Here is a 22819-nt window from a genome sequence, read left to right as displayed (position 1 = left end):
GAGTCGGCCGACAGCGACAGTCGGCAGCACCTCCGCCGGACATCTTGGCCTACCTCCCTGACTTCCCGGTGAAGGAACGCATCATGTCCGAGGCCCGCAGAAAACAACCATTGACATTCCGAGAACGACCTGTGGCGCTGTATCAGGACCTGTCTGCCATCACGCTACAGAAGCGTAGGTCCTTCAAGATTGCAACTGATTTCCTGCGAGAGCACGAGACACCGTACTCCTGGGGGCATCCCTTTCGTTTGATATTCCGTTGGAACGGAGTACTGCACCAGCAGTGCTCCTTGCAGGATGTCTGCGGTGTCTTGGGTCTCACGGCTACGGAGGAGGATGGAGCAACACCGACCTGGAGGCGCTCGGATAGAGGAGGACGACGGCGGTCAGTGAGGAGGAGATCGGCGGCGAGCGCTGGGTGACCTGACTCGCCCACCATTAGAGCGGACATGGCCAGCGCTCTGAGAGAAGCGGCCAGGGACTCGGCCGCCATGAACGGTGTGGCCTTGACGGCGTAGACTCACTCCGGGGGGAGATGGACATAGCTTCTTCGGTGCCAGGTTTGGGGGTCGGAGGGAGGGCCGGGGGAGGGCGGGGTGAGCGAGTGGCCGGACGTCCACTTTTGGTACTTTCTGCAGACTTGTCCGTTTTGGGACTTGACTGGGACAATGGGTTGTTTGTGTATGAGTAGGAATTTGGCTAGTTGCCACTGGTTAGTTTGGGGTGGGGTTGGGAGTTGTTCAGGGGTTGGGAAGAAACCGTCCGGTACTTCATATGTTAACGCTTGGCCCTATTTTGCTTGTCCTGCGCTGCTGCCTTGCGCCCCTCCCCCGCATATTGCCTGCCCGCGGCATAGCGTCTCCGGAACCTGGGAGGTATGTCGTCCCTGAAGGTGGTGACCCTTAATGTTAAGGGTCTGAATAACCCTGTGAAGCGCAGGGCGATTTTTATCTCTGCTGGAGGGGACACAAGCTGACATATGCCTCCTGCAAGAAACCCACTTATTGTCCCGTGATTGTCACAGAATGCGCTCTGCCAAGTTTCCAACTCAGTTTTTCTCCTCTGCTACGTCCAAGACCGCGGGGGTGGCTATTCTGCTATCGAGCTCCTTCAGGGGGGGAGGTGTTGTACAAATTTGCCGAACAGAAGGGGAGGCTTTTGGCATACCGCCTCCGCCTGGGGGACACGTCGTTTACCATTGGTTCCTTATATAGCCCAAATGACCATCAAGAACGCTTTCTAGATTCGGTGCTGGTGGACGTGACTGCCTCCCCTGGGATGCCCAGACGTGGGTCCCAGGCACTCCACACCACTGGAGTCAAGCTAGCCGGGCTGATGAGAGGTGTTACCTCGAAACCGGTCCGGTCCTCGGATGCTTGATTTCGTTCTGGGAAGGACATGGCTTTTGTAGTTCGGACTGGACTGTTCCCATGGGGCAACAGGGTCAGAGCTGATTTGCATATCGCCATTGTCTAACCCAGGGTGGTGTGTAGTGCAAAAAAACGATGGATTTGGGCCCTGATCTTTTGACTGGGGGAGTGTGTGACATTGATCCACATTCAGTCCATCACTTGTTGTTTTTGCAATTGCCGCCCTAAGTGCGCTGGGGATGCCCAGACGTGGGTCCCAGGCACTCCACACCACTGGAGTCAAGCTAGCCGGGCTGATGAGAGGTGTTACCTCGAAACCGGTCCGGTCCTCGGATGCTTGATTCCGTTCTGGGAAGGACATGGCTTTTGTAGTTCGGACTGGACTGTTCCCATGGGGCAACAGGGTCAGAGCTGATTTGCATATCGCCATTGTCTAACCCAGGGTGGTGTGGAGTGCAAAAAAACGATGGATTTGGGCCCAGATCTTTTGACTGGGGGAGTGTGTGACATTGATCCACATTCAGTCCATCACTTGTTGTTTTTGCAATTGCCACCCTAAGTGCGCTGGGGATGCCCAGACGTGGGTCCCAGGCACTCCACACCACTGGAGTCAGGCTAACCGGGCTGATGAGAGGTGTTACCTCGAAACCGGTCCTGTCCTCGGATGCTTGATTCCGTTCTGGGAAGGTCATGGCTTTTGTAGTTCGGACTGGACTGTTCCCATGGGGCAACAGGGTCAGAGCTGATTTGCATATCGCCATTGTCTAACCCAGGGTGGTGTGGAGTGCAAAAAAACGATGGATTTGGGCCCAGATCTTTTGACTGGGGGAGTGTGTGACATTGATCCACATTCAGTCCATCACTTGTTGTTTTTGCAATTGCCGCCCTAAGTGCGCTGGGGATGCCCAGACGTGGGTCCCAGGCACTCCACACCACTGGAGTCAAGCTAGCCGGGCTGATGAGAGGTGTTACCTCGAAACCGGTCCGGTCCTCGGATGCTTGATTCCGTTCTGGGAAGGACATGGCTTTTGTAGTTCGGACTGGACTGTTCCCATGGGGCAACAGGGTCAGAGGTGATTTGCATATCGCCATTGTCTAACCCAGGGTGGTGTGGAGTGCAAAAAAACGATGGATTTGGGCCCAGATCTTTTGACTGGGGGAGTGTGTGACATTGATCCACATTCAGTCCATCACTTGTTGTTTTTGCAATTGCCGCCCTAAGTGCGCTGGGGATGCCCAGACGTGGGTCCCAGGCACTCCACACCACTGGAGTCAAGCTAGCCGGGCTGATGAGAGGTGTTACCTCGAAACCGGTCCGGTCCTCGGATGCTTGATTCCGTTCTGGGAAGGACATGGCTTTTGTAGTTGGGACTGGACTGTTCCCATGGGGCAACAGGGTCAGAGCTGATTTGCATATCGCCATTGTCTAACCCAGGGTGGTGTGGAGTGCAAGAAAACGATGGATTTGGGCCCAGATCTTTTGACTGGGGGAGTGTGTGACATTGATCCACATTCAGTCCATCACTTGTTGTTTTTGCAATTGCCGCCCTAAGTGCGCTGGGGATGCCCAGACGTGGGTCCCAGGCACTCCATACCACTGGAGTCAAGCTAGCCGGGCTGATGAGAGGTGTTACCTCGAAACCGGTCCGGTCCTCGGATGCTTGATTCCGTTCTGGGAAGGACATGGCTTTTGTAGTTCGGACTGGACTGTTCCCATGGGGCAACAGGGTCAGAGCTGATTTGCATATCGCCATTGTCTAACCCAGGGTGGTGTGGAGTGCCAAAAAACGATGGATTTGGGCCCAGATCTTTTGACTGGGGGAGTGTGTGACATTGATCCACATTCAGTCCATCACTTGTTTTTGCAATTGCCTCCCCTGATCGTCATGTCATACTAGGGGGTGACTTAAATATAGTCTTTTATTCTGCATTAGATAGATCAGCGCAGCGATTCCCGCAGACTGGGGAACTTTCCTATTACTCGCATGCGCAACGGACCTACGCACGGTTGGACTACTTTTTGGTTAGTGGACCGATGCGTGCCGCTGCTACGGCAGCGGACATTGGGGTCCTGACACTGTCTGATCATGCGCCGGTCGTGGGCACGTTTGCGTGGCCGACGACCTCCCCCTCTCGGGGGGTGTTGCGCCTTAGGGACACCCTTCTGCACAAAAAAACGGTTGTAAAGCACATTGAGGAGGCGATCCGGGAATACCAGGCACACAACGATAACTCGGACACTTCACTGGCGACACAGTGGGCGGCGCTGAAGGCGGTTCTCAGGGGGGAGTTCTCCATCTCCTCGGCAGAAAATAGAGAGCGGCAGCGCAAGAGGGAGGAGCTGACTTCCCAGGTCCAGGAACTGGAGCAGGTCCACCGCCGTACGGGAGCTCTGAGGGTGTGGAGGCAGTTGAAGGCTGCCAGGAAGCTCCTGTCGGCGCTGGACATGGACAGGGCGGAATACGCAGCGTTGCGACTGAAACATGCATTCTACACAGGGGGGGATAGGTGTGGCAAACTCTTGGCAAATAGGCTTCGTGTTGCGCACCAGCGTAACGTGGTGAAGGAACTATTGGGTGCTGACGGGGTGGCGGTTTCTGGTGATGCGGCGGTTGCGGAAACTTTTTGTGGTTTCTATGAAGCGCTATACGCCGGGGAGCCCCCTTCGTCGCGGGATGCCACGGAATATCTGGAGTCCGTGACCCTTCCGGCGCTGGACCCCGCTCAGGCGGAATACCTTGAGCGTGACATCCACGTAGAGGAGGTGATTTCTGCGATAGCCAGACTTAATCACGGGAAAGCTCCGGGACCGGACGGCTACACGTCCCTGTTTTATAAAACCTTCTGCCCGGTTGTGGCACCTATCCTCGCCCGGCTGTTTAACTCCTTCTCCGAATCAGGAGCCATCCCACCAGACCTCCTGAGAGCAACGGTCTCAGTGATCCCGAAGCCTGGGAAGGACCGGGCCTTATGCGGCTCATATAGGCCCATCTCTCTCCTGAATGTCGACCTCAAATTGTAGACGGGGATTCTGGCGTCCAGGATGGCCCTGCACCTCCCGGGTCTGGTTGAGGCCGACCAAGCTGGCTTTGTGCCTGGTAGACAAACTGTCGACAATACTAAACGAGTGGCGCACATTCTGGAGAAGGCTTCGCGGATCCCGGGCGAGCGGATGCTGCTGGCGGTGGATGCTGAGAAAGCTTTCGACAGGGTTCACTGGCCTTACCTCGAGCAGGTGCTCAGGAAACTGGGCATCGGTGACAAATTCTGCTCGATGGTCTTCAATTGCTACAAGTACCCTTCGGCGACGGTGAGAGTCAATGGGTGCAGCTCCCGTAGCTTTGCAATCGAACGGGGCACTAGGCAGGGGTGCCCACTTTCCCCACTCCTCTTTGCTCTTTACATGGAGCCGTTTGCCCAGAGGATCCGCCAAAACCCGGATGCGATCGGGATCGAGATGGGGCAGTATGTCCACACGGTCAGTCTTTATGCGGACGATGTCATGTTGACCCTGGACGATCCCAGGAGGTCCCTTCCCGCCTGTATTCATGAGCTGGACACTTTTTCGCGAGTGGCCGGTTTTAAAATGAACATGGGCAAGTCGGTGGCTCTAGATGTGTCTCTGGCCGCGGATACTAGACGGGACCTCCAGCGGCTCTTTCCCATGCAGTGGTCATCATCCCTGGTGCCATACCTGGGGATTCTACTGGCGCCGACGTTTGCAGAGATGGTAACGGCCAATTACGCCTCTCTTAGCAAGAAAATCAAGGAGGAGCTTGGCCGCTGGAGCAAAAGCCTGTTGTCCTGGCTCGGCAGGATTGCTGCAGTCAAGATGACGGTTCTGCCCCAGATTCTATACCTTTTCCGAGCCTTGCCGCTCCAGCCTCCAGTTGGTTGGATCAGGCAGACGCAAGCTGACATCGCACACTTTGTCTGGCAAGGCCGCAAGCCGCGGATGAAGAGGATTCTCTCCACGCTCGCCCCGGAGGCGGGGGCCTCGGTATCCCGGACCTCCGGAAATATTTTCAGGCGGCGCAGTTGCGCTACCTTGTGGAGTGGAGCAGGTGGGAATCCGATAAGCACTGGCTCTTTCAAGGCCAGGCGGTGGCGGGGCGTACCCTCCAGGAGGTTTTATTCTTGCGCCGGGTTCACCGCCCCCCCAACCTCTATGCTTCCTTTGTCACGCCTGAGGGTGTGGGACACAGTTTGTGAGGTTCGGGAACTCACCACGTTCCCTTCGCCTTTTACGCCGATAGCGGATAACCCTGATTTCTCCACTGGGATGGAGCCAGGCGCTTTTTCCCACTGGAGGGCGGCTGGCTGCCGAGCGCTCTTTCAGATTTATGGGTCGGAGGGGGTGGTCCCCTTTCAGCAACTTCAACAGGAGTTCCAACTGCCGGAGTCAGATAGACTGAGATATATGCAGGTCCGGCACTGGGCGCTTCAACCCCAGGTGCGGGACACCGCTGATCGTCAGATAACACCATATGAGCGATGGTTGGTGACCTGCGCCTCCGATGCTAAACTGATCACCGATCTATATGAATTCTTGCAGCCCCCTCCGTTTCACTACTTTAACCCAGGCAGGGAACGATGGAACAGGGAATTGGGTAGGACACTTAGCCATAAGGAATGGGACCAAATTGCACACCGTGCGAGACACTCGGCATATCACACTGGCCTCACCGAAACATTCACCAAGGTGTCCACATATTGGTACTACACCCCGGAGAGACTGCACGAGATGAACAGGCATATCGAGAGGGAGTGCTGGAGAGGTTGTGGTCAGGTGGGGACCCTTTCACATATTCTTTGGGATTGTCCCTTGTTGGCAGCTTATTGGAAGGAAGTTCTTGATGAGATTGATGTGCATTTTGAAATCGAATTACCGCGCTTCCCGGCGTATGTATTGCTGGGCCTTCCTAATGGTCTGATGTACCCGCTGAAGTCCCGCAGGGGCAGGCAAATCGCGATAGCGCTGGGCTCAGCGGTTCAGAACATCCTGATCCACTGGCGCACCACCACGATCCTCGAGTAGTGGGAGGGCAGGTAGTGTTCTTAGCGGAACATTGGACCGGGGGGGGGGGGGGTGTTGAGGTGAATTGGGGTGTTCTTTTTTTTTTTTCTGCTTAGACTGATGGTGTTGATTATGCTCAGATTGATGGTGTTGCTTATATTTAGCCTTTCTCATTTGCCGTTGTTTCCTTTTCCACAGCGGACTAGTCCACCATCGCATTCATAGCATCATGCTTAACTTCTTTCACTTGAATGTATGTAACCCTAACCTCCTGTTCCCTCCCCCTATGTTTTTGTCTTAATAAAATGTTTTAAACCTAAAACATTCAACTAGGTAGATGCCCTTTCCCTACCTCCTCTCCCATCTTTGTTTCTTTAGCCCAACTTCAATAACAAATATGAAGCCTGCATTGTTCAATCCTTAACTGGGATCACTTTTTAATGCTGTGGGCCATGTTAACGAACTACCCTTGAGTGATGTGCACTTCTCTATGTGCCAAATAGCGTGATGTAGGAGCATGTCACTATATGTTCTAAGGAGGCCCACATATCCAATCCTCTAGTTTATTCAATAAAACGCTATTAACTTCGCAAGCTGGCTGCTTGGAACTCTTCCTTTTTATCTGCATACCCCTGTAGTATATGAGGACGTTCCTCACATCTTGAAATGCCAGGAATTTATGCATCTGTGAAATATTCAGTGCAGGTCGTCTGCAGACCGTTACAAAATATGCTGCATCAGTGTTGTTATCTTGTACTGTATCATTGTCAGTGTGGTCACTGAAAGTCATCATTGACTGTTGTCATCGACCATGGAGGTGAGGCAACGGTCAGTGACAATGATGGAGCACTCATCGACAAAGCTGTGAACAGTAGACATGTGCTCTTGCCCCTTCAATAGGAAGCAGTAGCTAAGGATACAGCAGTCAACATAGGGCCCAGTGGCCTTGATTTCTTGGCCTTGTCAAGGGAGACGCCACCAGAAGTAGAAATAGTTGCAGGGAATAATTCAAGCAAGGTAGTCTATGAAAGAGCCATGCAGAAGAAAGGATGCAGTGGTTTGTTTGTTGAAAATACAACAGCAGGTTATCGGCATATAGTGACCAAAATATGCTGCATTCACACTGCCGAAGGATCTTACCAGCTTGATGGTGCCAGAGTTCGGCAGCCAGGAGCTTCTCACCAGGCACAACAGGTCAGGGGAGAGTGGGCACCCTTGCCTTATGCCACACAGCGTCTTTATATCCTCCTGCCAAAGCGACACCTTTCTATCACAAATTGCAGACTCCGATTCCTTTCTATGACCTAGAAGTCCAGTTTCTTCTACTAGGGCAATAGTGCAAAGTCAGAGGCACTCAGATGTGCAGATTAACTTGAAAATTTAGAAACGTCAAAAAATGTGTATTCTCAGGCCTTGTCATCTTTTCCAAGACCTTTCCAGTGGCATATAGACATGAGTTATGCTGACCATCACTGGTAATGAGCAAAGCAGTGGCTTGGACTGACTCTAACCAGCGTGATGTCTACCTGGTGATTAGAATCCATCCTGATCCTCAATTGTGCTAGTTTCCAAGTAAAGTGGGTTCTAGTGGAATGGATGAAAACCCTGTTTATAAGGAATAGATGGATATGGATCCTTCCGCACCCACCGGCCAGCTTCTAGTTTGGTCATGGCCCAGGCTGCAGTTTGAAGTTTGACCTGTACACATAGTAAAAAGAGAGCCTGGGGAAAAACACCATCAGATACTGGGTCTGAAATCTGCGCTTTGTCCAGCAACTAGTATCTGCATAAACACTTACACAAATATACTCCAAACACTGTCTCTCGCTCTGTTATCTCTCTCTTTCGCAGCAAAGCAAGAAACTGCTGTGGGGATATTGTCTGATTTTATGGGGAAGGGCCGATACGTAACATCCTGTGCATGTACATGTGAACAGATGATCGGCTGCAGTGCCCCCTTCCCGCACTGTGTGTGGAGGTGCTCTCTGGTTGGACCCCTAATTAGTAGAGTTTAAGATCTCCCACAGTACATCCTGCAAAAAAGAACCTTCAGTAGCCTTGTAGATTGTATGTCTACTGGGGAAACTATGCAGGGCACAAAAATTAACATGCCAGAAAAACAGCTACATTGTGAGGGCGTGTTTTAATAATTTTATATCATTTTGAACCAAAATAGAAGGTTGTTAAAATCTGCAAATGATTCAGCTGATGTTGGGTCATGTAGAATGTATGGCAAATCCATAATTATACAGAAAACACCACAGCTGCAGAATCGCTTAATTCCTGTGGTACAGAGTGTAACTTTTTAGGTCTCGGCCTAGGCAGCACATGCGCTGTCTCGTTGAGAGATGCTGTTAACAGTATAGCGGGGGAAGCTCCGCCCACTTTCTGCCCATGCTTTTGATTGGCTCAAATCTGAAATGCTGCATTCTGATTGGTTGACTGCATATTAGTCCCACCTCCTTACTGCCATTTTTGTCCTTCCATGGCTAACAGCCCCTTTACTTCAGCAACTCTTTTGTTCCCCTGCCTCCTCCTGTTCCTCCCCCGCTGTCCGTGACTTCTATGGCCACTACCACCTTCCCACCCACTCCCGTTCCTGCCTTCTTCGGCGCCCGTATTTTTGTTTACAATGCAATAGGACTCTCGTAAATACAAGTCCTATTGCATTTGTAAATGCTTTTTTTTCATATGATTGGCTGCCTGCATTCGCACTTTCTTTTGCCTGACCTGTCCAGACTCTCGTATGGACGTGATGCTTTACATCGTGTGCATGCACGCCAAAAGTCTGCCTCTTACTATTACTGTTATATGCGTTGGGCGTTTAATATTGCTTTATGTTTAATACTGATAATAGCGGCCAGAAGTTTATTGTGGTGTGTTTTTTGGATCTTTTACTTCGCTTGTTACACGAGGTGAGCACTATTTAGTTTATTTGCCAGTTCAGGGGTTGGAAAACCTATAGAAACAGTACTGTCCCATACAAAAGGGAGAATCGCCTCGCAATGGCCAGTGTTTTAAAACTACTTTTATTATATTTGTGCAGATCGATGTAAAGTATTATTCATGATTGTTTGTATTTTGTGTGGCCACGGGCTAAAACAGCAAATAATGATCGGCTATCACCCTAAAAAATACATTACTATCAAGTAAATTACAGTGAACTAAAGTCCTTTATTACATTGGTTTAAAGCACATTAAGTAAATATTTTTAAAATTGTGAGAGCCCAATTTATGCTAGGGAGACGAAGTGTATGTGGTTGCCGTGGCGGATGTTGCCTTTTGCACGGTCATGTATGATTCATTCTAATTAAACCTGCTATGGCACGGTTGTACTTTTGCGATCCTTGCACACACAAGCTTGTGAGGCTACTAGCCTTTAGCTACCCATGTTGGCAATCACATTCTGCACTTTATTTTGCATGCTGTACGGGCATAAATACTCATCTTAATTAGCTCTGCTCTTGCACAATTGGGGCAGGCAGCGCATAAGGTACTGCATAGCTCAATACATATTAGGTCCCAAAGCCGAGTCCTTTTGCATTGCAAATGTTTGTTGAAGTCATGCTTAGACCTTTATTCTAGATCTGGGTGGGAATTTAAGACAACTTTAACAAATGCTGCCTACTTGCAGCAAGTGCGTGAAATACTGAGTATCCTACCACGGTTCTTATTGATGTAGGCATAGCACACTGATCATCTGGTATGCAGATCGATGCGGCCACCCTGTGATAGGTTCAAAACTCAGGAGGTGGGAATAGGGGCAGAGCTAGGAGTGTGCACCAGAAACACTTTGTTTGGGTATCACAGAGAAGGTGGAATAGGAGCAGTCTGCTGTGCTTCACCACTACTCTGTAACTGGAGTAACTTCTGATTTTCACGCTCTACACCCAACAGAGGAAGAAATTCTGCATTGTGAAATTGTCTTCTATCGGTTTTCTTATTTCAATTCAGAGTAGTATGTTTTTTAAAACGGTGTTGTGATTCTTTTTTAGTTTTTCATTTTTAATGGTTTTTATATAACTTTTAATTTGATGAAATTACAACTATGAATTTGACCTGGTAAAGATAAATGAAATTGTATAAGTTGTGTTTTATATTGTGGTACATTGTACGTTATCATGAATTTTTGTTTTACTTTTATCTTTAGAGGTGAATCGTGCTGTTGAAGAGACTGGGAGAAGTAATAGCAGCTGGTACACCCAGGAGTCCTCATATGCACTTGAGAGTAAGTGGGGATGAGAGCCCCAGGGGTTTGGATACATTCAGGGCCGTTTTTAGGTGTTTTGCCGCCCTAGGCGAGATTTGAAAAATGCCGCCCCCTCCCTTTTATTACCATCACTCTCTCCCCCTGTCATCCAGGCTAGAGAGGCACACCCTCTACTGCTGAACCCTTCTATGTTACTCTCATTTAGTATCCGGAAACACGATCACAACAGTCCTGTAAACGACCTCAACGAAAGGCCCAGGTCAGACCGTTATGGTAGCCATACACTCCCAGAACTATGTTCACGATGCCTAATAGAGCCTTGTTTTTAAATACCACCGAGGCTTCAAGTGCAACTCGTTTTCAAAACCAGAAACAACTTAACCTTCCACCAAGCACCACATACGAAATGCAATATTATTTTTGCCTACTGCGCAGTGCACTATTTAATTCATTGAGGCCGGTCGTGTCGTGTGCACAGCGCACCATTTAATTCATGCTACATTGAATTCATGATAAATAAAGTGAGCGGGGCCCCGGCACTGCATGCGCACCACCTTTTAATTAGAATAGCCTCTGAGGCCCGGCCGGGTCCCTGGCGTGCGTACAGTATGCAGTGCACCAATTAATTATTTGAGGCCAGGCGTGCCGTGCGCACTGCGCACTATTTAAATTTCATGATACGTTCATGATAAATAAAGTGAGATAAATAAAGTGAGAGTGAGGGGGGCCCTGGAGCATGGGACCCCTGGAGCGTACCCCCCCCCCCCCCCCCCCCACCACCACAATGCGGGGGCCTGTGTTACGCCCCTTGGTCAAGAAGCATAATGAGTAACAGGCTTGGCGAGTCCTGTAGCTCTATGGGAAAGTGGACATGGAGGAGGCCAGTCACATGCATTTAGCACTTGGAAACAAGTGTGAGGGCCTCGTGGGATACCTGGTTCGTTCCTGTAGCACCTAGAGATAAGACACAATGGTGGTTAGAAAAGGCCCATTTGGCCAGGCATGTGGTACCACGTAGTTATGGGGCACAAAACTATCAGACTGAGGTCTGCAGTTCCAGTGGTTTCAAACTCAGTCCTACGAACGAAAGATTGAAAGATTTATACAGCACAATAGCTGTCCTATGAGGTGTCCCGTCCCTGAGAGGAATACAAAAGTACAGCAACCAAAAAAGACTAGAACAAATTGAACAGCCAAGCTTGTGACTACTTAGAGAATTGAGTTTCATCTCTAGGGAAAAGGGAATATTATTCCATGCTTCAGCTGCTAGGTAAGTGAAGGGTCGACCCCTGCCCTCCCTTTTTTAAGTCACAGCCTACCAGTCTGGTTTGCTAAAGACATTTTGGGGATATTCAGAAAGTTCACCTAGGAATGCATTCTGCTCGTTGCTTATCATTGGCTTTCTGGCTTTCTATTTGTTGGCTTTATTTGCTTTAGGCTTCCCAGCTTGGTTTAGTTGCTCCCGTGGCCCAATTCCCTTTCTCTAAACAGGCCTTTAAATGTTGTTCTTATCTTGTCACATGAACTAGGCATTCATCAAAGACAGAGGTCAAATGTATAGCCGTGTCTACCGAGGGAGCTTGGATTTACTTTTTCTCTGACTTCACAGTGAGAGGTTTTATAGGAAAGAGGAATGCAGATTCCTTTCCCCTGGAGCCTGCTCATGCCCCTCATATGCTCCAGTTTACGTGGCTGTAACATAACCCTTTAACTAACACATCATGTAGCATGCAGATGACAGGTTTTTATTTAGCTAGGTAGTTAAGTAGGTTACTGCTTTCAACACAGAGATGCTTTTGTTACTTGCAGTTAATAAATGTTAATCCTTCTAATATAGCACAGTGAGCTATGAAGGAGACGTGCCTCTTACACCTCGAAACCCTCATAGTTTTTTCAACAAACATCTTGTATATTGATTCACGTACTTACATGATCCATTGTCAATCCATAATATGTATGTTACATAAAGAACTCTGACACCCTGCACTGGGATGAGTAGCGCTACAAAAGAAATATATAGTGGTATTTACAGTGTTATCTGTGCCGATACTGGGACAGACCAACACATCTGACATTCTTACAGTGCATGCATTTCTCTTATAAACAGGTACTGATCAAATCAGAAGCATGCCTCTCTTAAGCATCTGTGAAGTGCTAAGCTGTGAGCCTTTATTTCTCCTCCTTTGCATTTGCATCTAAGTGTAAGCCTCCAAACCGCTGCCAGCCAGGATCAGATTGGAAGAAAAGGAGGCCGGATGGCCCTTTTACTTCAGCCTCTATTTTTGGCCCAGCTGGAGGTGAAAATTGAATAATACCATGCATTTTTAAGCCGGTAGGTCTCTCCCATGCCAGAGAACTCTTGGTTTTATCAATTTTTTTTAGTCGAATTGTACAGCAAAATTTAAAGTGATATGACCCGGTCAGCGCTGGCTGTGTCAGAGACCTTTCTCTTTACTTTCATCCTTATTGCAATATGGCTAAGAAACATTGGCAAAGCCAAAGAGTCTCCCTTGAGGCCTATTGTCTTTGCCAATACTTGTTTTAAAGAGCCAATTTGGAATCTCAAGGAGATAGGCATCCGCAGAACTCAGTGTTATTGAAGGATAAGGGGCCACCTTATCCCACAGATATCTAGGCCAGCTTTATAAAATGCCTACGAGCCAACGAAATGTTTTAAAAGATTTTTTTCTGAATTGCCCGACGTACCTATCAGATGTTTCGGCTGCCAATGCGGTATATTAACGATCGATCTGGCTGCTGCGTTTTGGACAATCTGAAAATAGTTAGTTAGATACTTTGGGAGTGCTAAATGGTAGTATGTTTGTGCAGTGGCGGCTGGCACAGTTAAGCGCTGTGGGGTGGGGCATGGCATGGTGTGGCTGGGGGGGCGACAGACGACGGAAAAGGTATTATTTATTTATTTCATTATACCTATTCCGTCGTCTGTCAGCTTCCCCCCACTCCGCCCCATTGTGTTTATCTGTCCCTGCCACCGTCGCATTTGTGTAGTCCAACCTAGCAATTATCATAGCATGAGCTACCGTTTTTCATGTGTCCATTAGTAAAAACTTCACATTTTTTTCTCAGTGAACATAATAAGGAAACAGATGACCCTGTAACTAACAGGATTTGGAGTTGGAAAAAAAAGCTGTGTGTCAAACTTTGCACCCATATTTTTAGCAACAGTTGTGGGAGGCAGAGGGGCTCCTAAATACGAAGGTCACTAACCGTTAGATAAGAGGCGGCTCCTCCGTAATGGCGGAGAAGCGTCCCCCCACTGAATCAGTCAGCGAAAAATGAAATAATAAAACAATATTATCATTTGTTTTCTGCTGACTGAGCCTGGAAGTCTGGGGCAGGCACAGCTGGGCCATGGCAGGGAGGAGGAGAGGTAGGTGCACTGTAAAGCATGCATGTTGGTTTGGCTGGCTGTGTTAGGCCGGCCAAACAGACACACACACACACTTGGGTTTCTCCAACCCAGTTGTATTGCATAGCCAGGTTGGAGAAATAGCACAAACTCCCAGGCACTGTATGAGCGGTAAAACAGGCTGGTCAGACCAATCCTGGAGCTGCTCTTGTTGTATTGCTGAAGAGCAGATTCTCAGTTGTATCTGAATTACATTTAAAATGACTTTGTCTCATCCAGTAAACTACTTGAATCAGGCATGCTTCAAACACCTTCGGAGTAGTGCCTGTTTCGTCCCCCCATAGCCAGAACAAGCTGCGTGTCATCCAAATGCAAATGCCCTGAGCGTGGATGAAGGAAGGGGTCATGTAAATATTAAATACGGTCGGCCTAAGGGATGATCCCTTTCGAGACCCCTCGATTTAGTGATTTATATCCAGAAGAGAAGGCGGACAGAGCTACAGATTGTTCTCGATTGTTCTCGATTACTCAGGAAGGTTTTTTTGGCATCTCAAAGCAAGACCACAGATACCAGTATCAGCCATCGTTTGGAGTAGTATAGTATCGGACAGTGTGTTGAATACTGCCTATAAGAAGGCTATAATCACTAGGAAAATAGCCTACACCTCAAAAAACTTTTTGGAAAGTACGCAATCTATTTCTGCTTAAAGACAAACGCATTTCTTCTGTTCATCCTGATATTTTAATTTTTACCTTTTGATTTATGACCTTAATTTATAAATTAAATACATTAGTGCATGAAGATAAAAACATCATCATTTCATTGCTACATCACAAAACATGTAAATAAACATTTTAAAACAATTACCAAAGTGATAAATTGTGCTCATACAATCAATAATTGTGAACAAATATTGTCAAAAACAAGAATACAGTTTTCTTTAAATATTTAACTACTTTTATGATCAACAAGGAGGATGAAAAAATCCTGAGCCTTCCTTTAGTATCTCTACTTGATAGCTATCTCATTCAGTCACTTGATAAATAAAGTTTACAACAAGGAAAGGAATTGTTAGAAAAAAAGTTCCTTGGTTGTGGCGTGAAAATAAACTACAATGTCTCTATTTATTTTGAGACTATGCCGATGCGTTTCAAGTACTGGTATATCATTCACAGGACTCTCATCAGGGCTGTCTCATTCTTATCTGCAATAAATTGTTTGTGACAAAATACAAATATTAAAATCACTCCCTCCACATCTACTCTTGCTCAAAGTGCTTTAATCTGGACTATTATACCTGAATGGCGTGACCACACTGTCTGAAGCTGCTGATGTTTACTTGTTCGATATACTCTTAAACTTGGGGGCCTCTCCGTTTTCCAAGAAATGTAATAAGGATGCGCTCTGTCCCTGATTTAGACTATTATTAATCGATTTCCTAACTTTCAGTAGTTGGCTTTCTGTGCTCTGTCTTGGTCTACACCACTACTGCTTAGGTGGAGGAGCTCATGTTATTCCAGATACTTAGATAATTGCTTATTGATTAGCTTCTCCAACATCTTTGATGAATCTGGGAGAAGTGTTATGGGCATGTAGTTGGAAAGAGAGGTAGGATATAATAATGGCTTTTTGCGGAGGGGAGCTGCTTGTGCCTACTTCCAGAGTAGTTGGAGAAATGTTTAAAAGAGCACTAAAGATGGATTTAAGGACACCTACTGGCACTGCTGCTAAAAAGCGAAGAGCAAAAACAACAGTTGATGGACAGAATGCAGAACAATGTCATACATCCACCCCAGTACAGAGATCTGGGCCTAAATCCATCATTTTTTTGCTCACCACACCAACCCAGTTCAGACATGGCCATATGCAAATCAGCCTTGACCCTGTGCCTCATGGGAACAGTCCAGCCCGAACTGCCAAGCCATGTCTTCCCTTGACCGGAATCAAGCATCCTAGGACCGGTTTCTGGCTATCATCCGTCATCAGCCAGGATAGCTTGACTCCAGTGGTGTGGAGAGCATGGGACTCACGTTTGAGTATACCCGTCCCACTCGGGGTGACAAATGCGAAAACAACAGTTGATGGACAGAATGCAGAACAAGGTCATACATCCACCCCAGTACAGAGATCTGGGCCTAAATCCATCGTTTTGTTGCTCACCACACCAACCCAGTTCAGACATGGCCATATGCAAATCAGCCTTGACCCTGTGCCTCATGGGAAAAGTCCAGCCCCAACTGCCAAGCGGGGAACGGGCCAGAGGGGAAGCCAGAAATACATGTGAGCAGATTCCTTCAATGCTAGCTCCTAGTTTGAGGGATAGTACTCATTGCTGTGGAAATGGCATGGAGCGGTAGCATCCAGCAAGTAGAATTAGTCATGTTATTGCAAAAGTCTTGGTACATATTTTCTATATTTCCCTCAAAGTACGTTGACAGCTGTTCACATAATTCAGAAGAAAAAAACGATAAATGCATTGCAAACCTGAGGGCTAGGAAAGAGTTTACATATATTAACATTTTCCAAAGAAGCATTCTTAGATGCACTGGTATGATAGGGAAACAATTTAACTCAGGCAATTTTAATACGTTTGTGTTAAGGTTTTCACACCGCATTATTTTATCTTTGGAATGTAACCCCTTCTTCTAATTCGTCTGAAATGTTTGCACTTCTGTTTCTTCCTTACCAACTCTGGAGTTCACCAAGGGGCAGAAATGGAGCAAGTTGATATAAAGCTGCTGTAATCCATGAATTGGCCACTTCCATATTAGTATCCCCCAATAACGGGTAGGTTCTGGCTAGGGATTCACTAAGGTTGTTCTTCGCGATTTTACCCCACAGCCTCCTCATTCCATCCTTGTATCTGGAAGGTGGTATCGGAGTAGTCGAATGAGAAAAGGAAGTGGTCGGACCAAACCTCAGGTAGGATAGAACCAATTTTAATCAAGCAAGTTAGTAAAATAAGATCGAGCTTATGCCATATTAGAGTTAGTGACATACTTATTTGTGTTGGCTTTAAACCCCAGCATTTGTCTAATAGAACCTAGGCTAGGACAATACTGCTGATGTCTATATGCATGTTAAAATCACCAAGAGCTGAGAAATTGGAATATTGGACACAATAGGCACTATACGTGTTGCTTAAGGAAGTAGCAAATTCTGCAGCATAGCCTTCTGGAGCAAATGATTGCTCCAGAAAAGGGAACATCCAGGGACATTTTAATGCTAAAACCTAATTCTTCTGCGTTCTCCAAATTATTTACTTGAAAGGTGGGGCATGTATAAGCAGAGCAAAGGACCAGCGCTGTGCCTTTGTGCAAATGTGCTGTTCTATCCTGTATTTCATTGTGTCCCCCCCCCCCCCCCCCCCCCCATGAAATTGCGATGGCAATATGTAGATTAGATGATCCATGAATCCAAATTTCTCCTAAGAATAATTCAAAATTCACATAAGCGCTGTAGGAGATACACGAGACCGGGCCCTCAAGACCTCTATCTAAAGTAGTGTGTAGCATTTACCAATGGATTGTGATTTTTGCACTTCCTGAATAGTATTCAAACATTTGTTTGAAGGGTCTCTGGTGAGAGGGCCAGCAAGGCTGGTGCTGGACGCAGCATAAATGTGGACAGCGCAGACGGTCTTCCTGCTGTGTTTAAATGGGGTGCTGTGAGCATAACCTCATAGCTCCTAGAGTGCACACTAACCAATATGGTGCCACTTAAGGGAAGGAACAATAACCACCGGTGCAGAGAGATGATTAAAATGAAAACGAGCACTCTCTCTTCAACGCAAAGGCGGATCTGAGGGCAAACTGGCCGAATTAAAGTCAAATCCCACAGGCACAATTTCATTAAGAATAATTTAGGCCTGCACAACCTAATGAGGGTTGGGAGTGGCACAAAACCGGGTCAGCCCACCCTGGAATCCATAGAGAGGAGGGGGAGTAGCTGTGTTTTGGGCTCTGGCAGTCCCCACTATAAGTAGACACCTATCATCAGATATTGTCTCATTATTATTATTGTTGAGCGACGGCATCTTCACCACATATTTTCTGGTGAATTTAGACGGTCTTCAGGGACTAGTTTGCAAGCTACTTTCTGACTTTGTTGTTTCGCTGGATGGCACTGGGAAGCAAGTCATGTTCATCTCAGACCTTGCCATGGATGGATTGAGTGCGTTTGCTCTGGCAACCGGACCAAAAACAGTACATCTGATACACATTTATGAGAGAAGCAGACAAATGCCAGGTAGAAGGCATATACAGTAGAAAGTCCCTGATGCAGAGGCCATAAATAACCATGTGTGATTCTTGTGCAGGAGACTTGGATCACAATTCCCACGAGAGGTGCTCTGTGTGTTTTTGTACACTCATCAACAACGGAGTACTAGACTTTGTTGGCCAGAAGGGGTTTATCTAGAGAGACACACTCCTTCTATTATGGGTGACCCCGTCCACAATTCTACAGGCAATAACACGACTAATGGTTGGAGGTTGTTATCTATAGTCATGCAACACAGTTGGGAGAAGGTCAACTGGCTTTCCCTATGTAATTCTGTTTGAAGTTTGGTTGGTTCAGCTTAGGTTGGCAACTTTGATTGATCATCCAGTTGTTACTTCTCTTATTTGGAGTACATGTACGCAGGAGGCACTATCTAAAACTTTTTTTAAAAAGTTGCATTGGCTATTACTTCTTCTTTAAAACATGTATGGCTTTCAAGTGTTTGTAGATGTTCTGCGTGGTCATGAGCACACTATGTAAATAATTCAGGCCTTGTTGCTGCTGTCATTCCAAATGGCAAAGGCCACCAGGGAAGAACAGGAACAGGTGCAGGGCAGCAGGATTGCACACATCCATGCACCCACACAAGTACAGCCACTATCCCTCATGCAGCAGTAGGAAAGACTAGACTGACAAGAGGGTGAGGTGTAGAGAGTCAAGGTTGAGATAGATAGAAAGAAGAATAGGTGAAGCAGAGAGAAAGAAGGGTTATAGGTAGAAGAGTAATGATGAGAGGAAGGAGGGTTAGGCAGAGGGAGGATAGTGAGAACGAGAGAGGGGGGTGACTGGTGAGGCAGAGACAGAGAGGAGGGCAGAGAAAAGAGAGTTGGGTGAGATAGAGAGAAGAATGGAGTGGATGTGGAGGCGCAGTCAGACCACAGTGGTGGAGAGAGAGGGGAGAGTGAAGCAGAAAGAGCGGCGAGTGAGATGAGAAAAAGATGGGGGTGGGTCAAACAGAGGGGAAGCCGAGCCAGGGAGAGAGAAGGGAGAGGTGGAGAAATAGGAGGGTGAGGCAGAGGAAGTGGAAGGAGAGATGAAAAGAAAAGGGGTAAATAGAAAAGAAAAAAGGGGGAGGTGGGTAGGTGAGCAGGGTGAAGTGGAAAGGAAGGAGGTTAAGGTGGAAAGAGAGATGGGTGAGGAGGGGAGAAAGGTTCATGTGGTAGAGAGAAAAAAGCCTGATGCAGAGAGAACAGAAGAAATTAAGCACGTAGGTGAAACCTCAAGAAAGGCAGAACGAAAACTAATGTCCATCTCTCAGCAGTAGGTACAGTATGCAGCTCAGCCCCCCTTCAAAGCCCCTCCAGCATGCCTGATCCCAACTCACTGATACCTGGGAAATGCTATGCAACTCCATTCATCTTCACGGCCCACCCATGCTTTCTCTTGGCGTTCCAGATCCTGAATCCTGGAGCCGGGCCTGAATGTACCCCTCGGGGCAACTCCTAGTGCCTGGAGTCAGCAGCCCCCTCACTCGTGCCCAATACAGGCCATGTCGCTTGCCCATAACCACCCGCTCTTGTATGCCCCCACCCCCAAGGTCTGTGAACACCCCACAGTGCCCTCGGCAGAACCATCACCCCAAAACCGTGAGCTGGTTCTGCCTACCTCCCTCAAGTGAATTGCCATCGGCGGTCACCCATCACCCACGCAGGCAACACTCTGCCATGAAGACCACACGGCGAGCACTGCCATGGTAGCTTTGCTCAACCGTGCTTGCTCTTGCTGGGTGAGGGGGCCCCTGGAGCACGGGGGAGGGGGCACAATGCAGGGACTGTGGGGGCCTGTTTTACGCCCCTGGTCCACAGTCAAATACTGAATCTTACTGTAGTCATCCTTCCAGGCCTTCTGCAAGTTCATCACCCACTCCTGAAATTAAGAAAACCCTGGCCTGGCTTCCTGTAGAATCAGTGGCTTCCTAAAATTCAACAATAAAGGGTTACTTACATTTCTTCAGAGCAGTGTCACTGTATCCACTGTCTCTGCAAAAGAACAGAGCATGCTGTTGTCTGCTGAATATCAGGACAAGCAAGGTGCAGGGCTGAGGGGTCTTGGGCCTCCTGCACCTTGGGCGGGGGGGGGGGGGGAGTGGGGGGGGGGGGGTAAGCCCCTTTGAGTGCACACAGAGAGTTCTATCACCTGTCTCTCCCTCTCAGCATTGCTTCTTCCTTTGAACTTCCTTTTGACCTTCTCCTGATCACTGCTCTGTCCACTGTTTCTTTCTGCACTCCAGCACTCTGGTTTCATTATAAATCATGGGGTGCCTTCCCTTCCAGGCCTCCGTACACAAGCAAGAAACAAAAGCTATAGAGTGTAACTGATTTTTTTTTTCGTGTGCAAGATCTTCAGAAAACTGCTTCCTGCCCAAAGAAAGGCTGAAGCTGGTCAGAACTGGTGTGCAGTGCTCAGGCCTGTGCTTCAGCCCTCTCTTCACTGTGGGGGAGGGGGCCCCTTCAAGTGTAGGGAAGCCTGGAGCTGCAAACTTGAAATTCTCCAGGTTAAGTCAGCTCTGTGCTACCTCAGAGGAGCAGTGCCCTCTCTGGGGCCCCCACCCCATTCTTGTCCAGGGCCTGGCTCGTGGCTCTGACTGAAGAGAAACAATGTTGATACTTTGTTTCTCTTCAGTCCACAGCACATGCAGGGCAGGCTGCTTTACATGCTGCTTTAGGGACACAGAGGGGGGCCCTTCACTTACTGAAGACTGACCCCCCCACCATGTGTGTCATCTGTCTTCCATCACAGGCCTGTCTTCTCCTCAAGCTCCTTTCCTCATTGGTTTCACTTCCTCTTCTATTGCTCTTCTTGCCTCCCCCCATCTGTCTCCACTCCTTCGCTGTTTGTCCTACCCCTGCTTCGTGTGCCTGGTACACTTTAAGAGGTCCGGGCCTGGAATGGAGACCAATTATTAAGAGGGGGCGGCCTGCGCACATTAAGTAATAAAGAAGATGCCGTGGCGTGCCGTGCTGGCTCTGCTCAGACTGAGGGGCCCCTCAGTGGTTGTTAATCATAAAATTTTTGACTAACATTGCGGTTAATTTATGAGAGTCATTTTTTGACAAAACAATGTGATATTTCAATACATTACTACACGCTGTGTGTCCAGCATACTGGTGGTTTTCCACCAGGAACATATGTGCTACACCCATCAAGCCCACTGCCTGAAATCGCGCTCTGATCCATAGGCATAATCCCTGAAAACAACTCTGTTTTTATCCTACCTCCAATTTACGTATAAGCCCAGTCTCTGGTCTTTGGAAATCATCATTACTAAGCTATTCTCCACTATCACTAAAGCTACCACATGCACATTCTGGTCGAAACCATGTTACTAGACTACACCATGGAATAGTGGAAAACTCTTCTGGGCGAAGGATTAAGGGCATCTACTTGAAGATAATACTTAATTGATATTGGACACCTCTACAGTTGTACAGGTTAGGCCTTAGTATAGATCCAACTTGCTGGAGTTGTAAACGCGCACACTACCACATTTTATACATTCTGGCCAATCGTATAGCAAACCATAAACACAACAAGCAGCCAAAACCTGATCCCTTCACGTAACTTAGACTCGCTCCATGACATGACACTGACTTAATTTCCCATGCGAACTTCCACCAGAGGAAACTGCTAGTGACTTCGCTTGGGGTGCCTAGGTCCTGTATCTAATGCCAGAAATAGTCTTCAGTACTGTTGCTCAACGAATGGCTGACTGAATTTTATAGAGTAACCACATACAAAAGGACTGTTTACAGAACGTAAGACCAAATGGATATGGATACATAATCCAGTCACCCATGTTAATAACAATGGTCAGACTTAAGATTAAATATTACCATCCTTCTCCTGCTAGAGGAAACCCCTCCCTCCTACGCTCGTAGCATTAAATGTTATCAAATACCTACAAAACCACAAGTCTCCCAACCTCCATAGTGTTTACCTGTCATAACCCTCCTCAACAACAAACATACCATATATATTTATATATATTTATATAGATTTATTACCAATAGATCTACGTAATATAGCCCATACATGGTGTCAACTCATCCCCTGGCCTTCTAACCCTACCATCTCCTCTTGAATAACTTAACCAGGTTAAAATGGATACAGGAACGTAATACCTTACTTTTGAACTCTTACAAAAAGTTTCTTAGTACAGTTGACATAGGTGGGTGTAGTGATGATATACACATAGTTTATCCAAAATGTACTTTATTTCAACGAGCCCACAACAATGGGTCAATACCAACCCCCATGGGATACCAAAACCTAGATGTATCTGGACATACCAAGTGGTAGGTCTCACCTACACAGGTCCATAATACTAACATTTTATTTTATCTTATCTATTTACACTCCAATTCTTAACACCACCTCTCCTCCCAAATCCAGACCAACAAATCTGCCACATAACCAGATCTACCACATCATTACTACCACATCAGTATCCCCACCTACCTGCTTACTTCACCACCCACTCCCTCCTCCCATATGGAAAGACAGTCCAGCGGGACAAATATCCAAGAACGTTAGCATGGAATACCTTTTCAACGTGTACCACACACCATTC

The 22819-nt window shown here is 47.5% G+C and overlaps 1 protein-coding gene across 1 annotated transcript in view; it reads left to right on the top strand.

The window, feature by feature from the left end:
• Positions 1–22819, top strand: part of LOC147715136 (ubiquitin carboxyl-terminal hydrolase CYLD-like) — a 272321-nt gene that overhangs the window by 158477 nt on the left and 91025 nt on the right. The window contains exon 6 of the mRNA XM_086923618.1: positions 10538–10615. Within this exon, the coding sequence (XP_086779744.1) occupies positions 10538–10615 (78 nt within the window). The remainder of the gene's footprint in view (positions 1–10537; positions 10616–22819) is intronic.

Source organism: Lissotriton vulgaris, chromosome 5 (genome assembly GCF_964263255.1).
Source record: "Lissotriton vulgaris chromosome 5, aLisVul1.2, whole genome shotgun sequence".
Taxonomy (NCBI): domain Eukaryota; kingdom Metazoa; phylum Chordata; class Amphibia; order Caudata; family Salamandridae; genus Lissotriton; species Lissotriton vulgaris.
Note: the sequence above shows the minus strand (reverse complement) of the source record. Positions and strands in the feature narration are given on the sequence as shown.